Here is an 8,476-nt window from a genome sequence, read left to right as displayed (position 1 = left end):
CCTGTCCCAAGTAATGTAATTTTTTTGAACTGCAATACATGTAGCATTCAAATTTTTTAAAAAATGGTTGCATTAAAACCTAGATGGGTAAGTGTTACAAGAAGCCCAATGTCAAATTAACAGTAACCAAGAGAAAAAAGCCCACTCCCACAAGTGAATGCCTTGGAGAACGGGTTTTTTTTTTTTTTACCGAGTGCGTTCAGAAAATGTTAAAGTGATGCGAGGGTATTTGTAGGTTAACCTCGTAAGTCGTTAAAGAGGCGATTTGCTTGGTGGGAGACAAACCTATCTTCCAAATTTAAAGATGGTAACCCTTCATCAAATTACTGCATTTTTTTACACATAAAACTAAACTAGTAACCATAGCGTTTTAGCCCTTCTTTTCTCTTTACTTCACGTGACTCTGACCATGAAGCCCTGACAGCTGCTTCTCAGTTCTTACCTGCTTTGTCATGAAGCGCTCCCTCGTCTCTCCCATTATCATCCTCTCTCTCTCACACTCTCGATTCCTTGGCTCTTACCTATGGGGGAATGAAATGGACCAATCACCCTTATTCTGTTGAACAGGAGACGCAACAGAAACAGTGAGGAAGCCGTTTACTTGAGTTTCGCCATTTCACCCCCTCAAATATTTGTGAAAATGATTCATCCTCTTCTATCAAATGCTCTTTTTCTACTGTCGTTCATCGCCATACTAGGGGCTTCTAGCTCTTCTGGTTCGGTTGTGAACTTACTGCAGCCATCTGATGCCTCTGCACTTCTAGATTTCAAGTCCAAAGCTGATTTGAACGACCATCTTCCGTACTCTCAAAATACAAGCTTCCATTTCTGTCAATGGCCAGGAGTGAAATGCTTCCAGCAAAAAGTGGTGCACTTTGTTCTCCAAGGCTTAGATCTCGGCGGTGTTTTTGTCCCCAACTCTTTGACTCGGCTTGATCAGCTTCGCGTCCTCAGTCTCCAGAACAACTCGCTCAACGGACCCATTCCCGATTTGTCCAAGCTTCTCAATCTTAAATCCCTCTTTCTCGATCATAACTATTTTACTGGCTCTTTTCCTCCTTCACTCCATTCCCTTCATAGACTCCGCACTCTCGATCTCTCCCACAACAATCTAACTGGACCAATACCCACCTGGCTAACTTCTCTGGACCGCTTGTACTACCTGCGCCTCGACTGGAACAGATTCAATGGCACTGTACCTCCATTAAACCAGTCATCTCTCCGAACCTTCAACATTTCATATAACAACTTCACTGGTGCAATCCCAGTTACCCCCACGTTACTTCGTTTTGAACTCTCTTCATTTTTATCTAATCCAAGTCTTTGTGGAGAGATTATACACAAAGAATGCCATCCCAGTCCCCCATTTTTCGGTCCATCATCGTCTTTACAACCAGTATCGCCACCGCCCGCTGTTGCGCTAGGCCAAAGTGAAGAATTGCACGGCGTAGACTTGTCAGAACCGAGCCCCAAAACCAAGCACAAGAAAACCGCAGTGATCATTGGTTTCTCATCAGCAGTATTTGTTCTCATTGGTTCGCTTATTTGCTTTGTGATGGCTACGAGGAAACAGAGAAACCAAAAGCCATCAACGGCTGCCGTTGCGTCTGATGGTGCCGCTGCCGTTGCGGCCGCGACAGAAGCTGCCACAGTGATGCAAATAGACCTGCAAGAAAATGAGTTGGAAGAGAAGGTGAAGAGGGTGCAAGGGATGCATGTAGGCAAGAGTGGGAGTTTGGTATTCTGTGCGGGTGAGGCACAACTTTACACGCTGGATCAGCTGATGAGAGCTTCAGCTGAGTTGCTGGGGAGAGGCACCATGGGGACCACTTACAAGGCCGTGTTAGATAACCGTCTGATTGTTTGCGTAAAGAGGCTTGATGGTGCTAAATTGGCGGGCACAAGCAAAGATGTCTATGAGCAGCACATGGAATCAGTGGGTGGACTCAGGCATCCAAATTTAGTTCCGCTCAGGGCATATTTTCAAGCCAGGGAAGAAAGACTTCTCATCTATGATTACCAGCCCAACGGTAGCCTTTTCTCTCTCATTCACGGTAAGCTTCTATTTTTTCTCTGGCATTTCTGTTCCCATCTGACTCGGTGAGCGAGTTCAATTACGCCTATTAACTCAATGAGTCCAACCGGGATCTGTGCTTGACGTTGCTTACCGAAATATTAACACAATTGATTAATTTAAGTCGATGATTATCACATTAGTCCAAAAAATATGCGTCGTCGTATGTATTTAAAGTTACTCGATTTGGCAGTATCTTAGTTTTCCACCCACGAACACCAAGAAGCGAGAATCTCGCTGCTGACGACATTGGGAATTGGCTTTAAATTCCTGATTACTTGATTAATAATTAAAGCAAAGCATTTTCCTGTTTATAAACCTAATAGAATCTTGTTATCTCTGAAATTATAGCGCGTGGAATGCACTTCCGATTGCATAAACCTTATTCCTTGGTTGCGCATTAAGAAAGGGTTTTTCTTTTTAATAAGCGAAATAGAATCCTGTTAGCTGTGAGGTTAGAGCGCGTGGAAAGCACCACCTGATATAATTCCATTGCATGTGGCGAACTCACTGATAAGACGTGAGCCCGACGTCGATTGCTTGATTTCTCAGGCATCGCGGATCCTCCGGTGAGCATATGTCCAAAAGGACCCACCTGTACTCTTGTCCGTTGTAATAAGTGTGCTGAATTTACTGGCCTAGCGATGAGCTCACTAGCAGAAAATTGTCTGTTGATTTATTGGATTCGGATGGGCCCCATCTGCTGATGAGACCGTCTTCAACTGAATTGACTGGAAAGTCAAAATTTTAATGAACGGCTTGGATTTTGCTGGACCCGACCTTTTTCAACGGCTTTGATTTTTACCTTACGAATTTTTCTGTTGGCATTTGCAGGTTCAAAATCGTCGAGAGCGAAACCACTCCACTGGACCTCGTGCTTAAAGATAGCAGAGGACGTAGCTCAAGGGCTCTCCTACATCCACCAAGCATGGAGGCTCGTCCACGGCAATCTCAAGTCCTCTAATGTCCTTCTCGGGCCCGATTTCGAGGCATGTATTGGGGACTACTGCCTCGCTCTTCTCGCCACTTCATTACCGGAGGATGATCCAGAGGCCTTGGCGTATAAAGCTCCAGAAAGTCGCAATTCAAATCACCAACCCACCTCTAAATCTGATGTGTTTTCGTTTGGAATTCTGTTGCTTGAGCTTTTAACCGGAAAGTCTCCATCACAGCTTCCTTTTTTAGTGCCAAATGAAATGGTGAATTGGGTTAGGTCCACGAGGGAAGATGATGGTGGAGAAGACAATAGGCTGGAGATGCTTCTTGAAGTAGCTATATCTTGTAGCTTGACCTCACCGGAGCAGAGACCCACTATGTGGCAGGTGTTGAAAATGTTACAGGAGATCAAAGAGAGTGTATTAATGGAGGATAGTGAATTGGACCAGCATATGGGCATCTCCTAGTTATCATAATTGTACCACAAGTTTTACTAATGCATAGAGTAAAGAAATAGGTGATATAAATGCGATGCTGCCTTTTTTCCCTAGCAACTCTGCTACATTACTTGTGGCGTTGCAGTTAGATAGATGCTGATATAATTCTTGCATAATATCAAACTGCCCAGCTAAGATACTGAAATTTTCATGTCCACTGGATAGCCTGAAAATGAAAACATGGAGTTTCCCTATCCATATGAGTCTCTCTCTGGTGTGACCTCTTCAGCTAGTAGATTGATAATCCTTGAACCAGTTAGAAGCATAAATTGAAAATGAACTTAAGTATCACTATCTTACTTTGTTCAGAGTTTGCGAATTGGCAACATTTAAAGCTACAATGTGATGTAAGCACGATTCCGCATCACAATGAGATGTTGACAACTATCAACAGTCATGCATCCATCATTGTGCTGCCAAATAGTGCCACTGCCCTTGGCCTGTAAGCTGTAATAACCAGTGGGGTCCTTGGCTGCCACATTAATGTGGGAACAAATTAAAGAGAAGCTACCCTTCTCAGTTAGTTAATCCAACTGTTTAAACTTTCACAAAGAGAGTAAGGCAAGGGTAGATTTTAGCAAGTAGAATTGAACGATTCCACCTGATTTATTTTGTTCAAACAAGAAAGTTCACAGCTTGGTCGCATTTGTCTGTGTTGTACAATCTAGCATTTTACTTGTGGGCCTGGAAAAAGTTTCATTTCTTTCCATTATTAGTTATACCTAACGCAGATATACACACTTGTAATTATGAAGGTGATGGACTCATGGGTGTGTGATGTGCAATCTGTCAATGGCTGGACCAAGGCCCAGGCTTTTTATGTGAAGATAGGTTCAGGAAGGGCAGTTGCTCCCCTGGACCACTGTAGGACTTTCTACAGTTTAGTAATTGAAGTTGGTTGTGAGTATATTTATTTCTTTGGGTTTTATATCTCCATGTTTTTACCCTTGAGAAGTGATGAATTCTTATTATTGCATAGCCATCTTGGCGATTATAAAAAAAAAAAAAATTGAAGACGGAGAATAGTTTCTAACTTTTATACGTGTAAATGAATGAGGTCATGCCACGTGAAAGTCACATGGAAAATGATCAAATTAGTTCAACTTCAAATAATAGTGTTGCATCCAGGAGCAGCATCATGATGGACAATTGTGTTTCTTTGCAATCTTATGCCAAAACAAGCAAAATTTATTCCTGATTTTGCAATTTTCTTTTCTAGTTTCTTACATTCTTAACACAATTTTCTTATATTGACATAATTTCTTTCAGCGATTCTAAAAATGCATTCTTTCAATTGAATTAATCTTTTTTTCATATTGTGATCGTCGAGGAAACTCTCTTAATTAACAATTAGAATCTTAAACTGCTGTCTGAATAATTTATTTGATGCAAAATAATAATTTGAAAAAAAAAAACACAAAGCTTTGAGTTGTGAGGAGAAGCCCATTCTAAATTAAGCCCATTAAGGAAGGAGGGCCCAGTATTCAGGAGCCTTTCCAAGAGAGTAGAAGTTTTAGAAGAGAGGAATTTAGTAGAATCTTCTGGTTATCAGGAGTGAGGATCAATTATCAAAAACCTAAATATTTATGAGGCATTTCTGGATTTTTAGCCATTAATTCAACAGAAGAGGAGGAAGGAGACGAAGGTGAAGCAGAGAGACCTGAAAGAGACATGCACTTGTCCAACTTATAAAACGTTGATAACTGAATTCTAAAGAGAAGGGCATTTCAAATGCCAGATGCTATGGACGCTGATACCGAGATGACAGAGAGAGATGCTTCGACGGCGGTGCCTCAGCAAGACGCTAATGATATAGTGAAAGAGCTGATCACATTGGCTCGTCGGCTCATGAACCAGGGGAAACCTTCTCAGGCTCTCCAAGCGGTAACTCCTCTTTTCTTTTCCCCCCTTTCCGGTTTTTCTTTCTTTCTGTAATTTTCTAATGATATATCAGTTTTTTTTTCCCTGATCTTTTGATTAAGTGGTCATGACTAATTTATGGTGTTTTTCTGATTGAATCAATCTTCTTTTGAATTTCTTCAATCGCCAAGATAAAAAGGAGTTGGTTAGTATGCTTATTGTTGGAGGTCCTTTTGTTTCTTTTTTAATTGGGTAGTGGCGCTGAAATTTATCCGTAGCTAATCAACGCATAAGAGGAAAGTGAAATGAAAAGTAATTTGATAGAGTTTTAGTCTGGATGCCTAAATATATACTTTCCTTCAATGTGGAGGCCAAAAAAGCACTTGGTTGTGCTAGCTTCCCGTATTTTGAAACAACCCATTCGTATGGTAAATCTTGTTATCCAATGCCCCAATCCCCATTTTCGTAATCACTTCGCTTCACTATTATTTCGCCGGGTAATTGTATATAAGATTAGATATCGCAAGATAATTTGATTGTGCTAGTATGCATGTGCTTGAAAAGCTTGTTTCTTTATCGGAACTAGCTTGAAAAGTATTGCTTATGGAGTAAATTGGCTTTCTATGGAGGTTTGGCTACTACAGCATGTGACTATGGGATCGTGTATATTTGTTATACTAGTAAGCTTCTTAAAGAAGGCTCTCGATTTCAGACTTTCAGTATGATCACGTTGTAGTATGAAAAGAATCCTGCCATTTCTGGAATCTCTGAAAGCCGGAGAACAGAAAAGCCTTAGTAGGGATATCCATGGGCAATGGTGAGTCCCTTGGTCGTAGGATTATAGTTTCTTCTTTTAAGGCTTTCACCGTATCTGATTGCTCGAGATTTGGAGTGGCAATATATGTCTATCTCGAAATCATGGTGAAAAACTATGAACTGCTGCTCTTTCTTGCGGCTTGAACAGTAAAGTATGGGGTAGCAAAATGATTTTTAATGGCAAAGCATTTGAACTCTTTTCCTTCTTCTTGTCTATTTTGTGCTTTTCTTCAGGATATTTTTAGCCAGTGCTTTCAACCATATTTTAATTAAATTTTTGTTCTTCATTTCACTATCTATAGAACGTTCAATGACTTTTTTGAGGAGATTTAAAATGAAGGTGCATATACACATAGTTCAAAGGTCTCCATGAAGCATGCAGAGGATGTTGACTTTCATATTTGGGGCTTGAAATTTTGAATAGAAATCCTCAGAACGTATTACAGACCTATTGATTGGAACAGGTTGTCATGGCAATGCGGACCAGAGGTGGGGATGAGGCTGTCTTTCAGTCCCTGCACCGTGCTCGTGAACTGTATAGAAACAGGCTGCAACAGAACACTGCTGTGGATCAACTTTCTACTTTGTTTGCTGAGTGTGCAATTGCTGAAGTCCAGCCTTGTAAAGTGGAACAATCATCTCTTCATGTAGGTGGATCGTCAGATGCTCATGGAAACTCTATACTTGCGGAAACTGGCAGGATGCAAATTGTGTTGGACGCATTTTCAGATGGCAGCAGCTTCATCTGTCTACAATGTGGAGGTCTTGTTAGTAACCATCGCAAAGATGAGCACTATGCCTACTGGTGTTGCCAACTGTGATGTTCAGGAATGTAGAATGAGCCTATCCATGCAGTGCTTGACATGCTTGATTAGCTTACAGTTGCCCTACTTCGACATAGTAATGCCCTAGATTCAAGGGTATTTCATCATCCAGTATACCAGATGTGGTCATCTCCAATCAAAAACTTCAACTGCTTGAAAAGATGTTGGTAAAAAATTGGAGGGTGGAAAAAAAAATGCTTCCTTGTTGCAATAGTTAATAGAATGCTCGCATTGTTGTAGTGGTTTCATAGAAGAATCTAAGTAATAAGATACTTAACATGGATCAGATTACTGTAGTTGTGTGTAACCTTGTATTCATCTTTAAATCCATGTTTTTCTTTTTCCATTAATATTTTAATTTTTTTTACTACACATTGGTAATAACTTCCAAATGGGAGTCTGTATGTAGATTGTGCTTTCAAGCAACAAGAGTCTCTCTCCCTTTTCATCACATTTTGAAGAGAGATAGGATTAAGAAGAGGTCCATGGCTATAACCCAGTTGACATTGCTCCTTCCGTCTTTTGTTTAAATCAAGACGAGATTGCATTATATTTCGGAGTAGAGCAAGCAAAATTCATCCTGGAAAGATAGTATATATATAATTTTTTTTTGGAATGCTTATATACAATCTTCAGGTATTTATGGATAATTTGAATTTTTTCTAAAGCTTGCTCAAAATACTAGCCATTTCTTCATCTCAAACCAAATGGATGAAGTGCTTAGCCATCGAGCTAGCTTCCACTGTTTGCATTGTGTGATGAATGTTACCTTGTATTCATCATTGGGTTCAAGCTTTTTCCAATTCCTCCCAATCAAGACTCCTTATCCATATGATGGAATACAGTTGGTTCGAAAAATTCCTATCTCTAAAAATTTTTGACATGCTTGGATTTTTAAAATTTAATACAATGAAGGTGAAGCTTGCAAAATAATAATAATAATAATGTGGAGTAGGGTAAAAAGTAAACGTCTAGCACATAAAGAGACTATAGCAAATCTACCACTATTACTTGTCTACACCGAACTAAAGCTGTACTTCCCGGTGGTTTGCGTTCAAGAATGGTACGGCACCTCTGGACTCGCCATATATGGAAAGAGTTGGTGGATCGAAGCACTCAAATGATTAATGGATGCTATTATAATCGAGTAGAAGATAAATGCATGATAAAAAAAAAATCACTTACAACAATTTAAATATCTTTCACTTGTTTTTAAAATTTTTGTTATATTATTTTTTAAATACATTCTATATTTCAAAAAAAAAAAAAAAAAACCTATATAAGAATTATTGTATATTTTAAATTTAACAGAGAATAGAAACTATAATTTTTTTTCCAAAAAAATGACGTTAAAATTATAAAATTGATATCCCATGCAATGATATTCCACATTGAAACTAAAAATTGAACCAAATTTAGAAATAACTATACAATATGAAACAGCTAATGCTGTTCCTTTTCTCATCACA

The 8,476-nt window shown here is 39.5% G+C and overlaps 2 protein-coding genes across 2 annotated transcripts; both read left to right on the top strand.

Moving 5' to 3' along the window:
• The first annotated feature begins 292 nt into the window (after positions 1–292).
• On the top strand, positions 293–3,705 carry LOC110605800 (probable inactive receptor kinase At5g67200). The gene is made up of 2 exons (XM_021744438.2): positions 293–2,054; positions 2,909–3,705. The coding sequence occupies exons 1-2, from the start codon at positions 641–643 to the stop codon at positions 3,475–3,477; spliced, it is 1,983 nt and encodes a 660-aa protein (XP_021600130.1). The 5' UTR covers positions 293–640; the 3' UTR covers positions 3,478–3,705.
• A 1,327-nt stretch (positions 3,706–5,032) lies between these two features.
• Positions 5,033–7,357, top strand: LOC110605888. Its single transcript, XM_021744561.2, has 2 exons — positions 5,033–5,391; positions 6,648–7,357. Exons 1-2 carry the CDS (start codon positions 5,239–5,241, stop codon positions 7,002–7,004), a joined length of 510 nt encoding a protein of 169 aa, XP_021600253.1. The 5' UTR covers positions 5,033–5,238; the 3' UTR covers positions 7,005–7,357.
• The last annotated feature ends 1,119 nt before the right edge of the window (positions 7,358–8,476 follow it).

This window comes from Manihot esculenta, chromosome 18 (assembly GCF_001659605.2).
Source record: "Manihot esculenta cultivar AM560-2 chromosome 18, M.esculenta_v8, whole genome shotgun sequence".
Lineage (NCBI taxonomy): Eukaryota > Viridiplantae > Streptophyta > Magnoliopsida > Malpighiales > Euphorbiaceae > Manihot > Manihot esculenta.
This window is presented reverse-complemented; position numbering and strand designations above follow the sequence as displayed.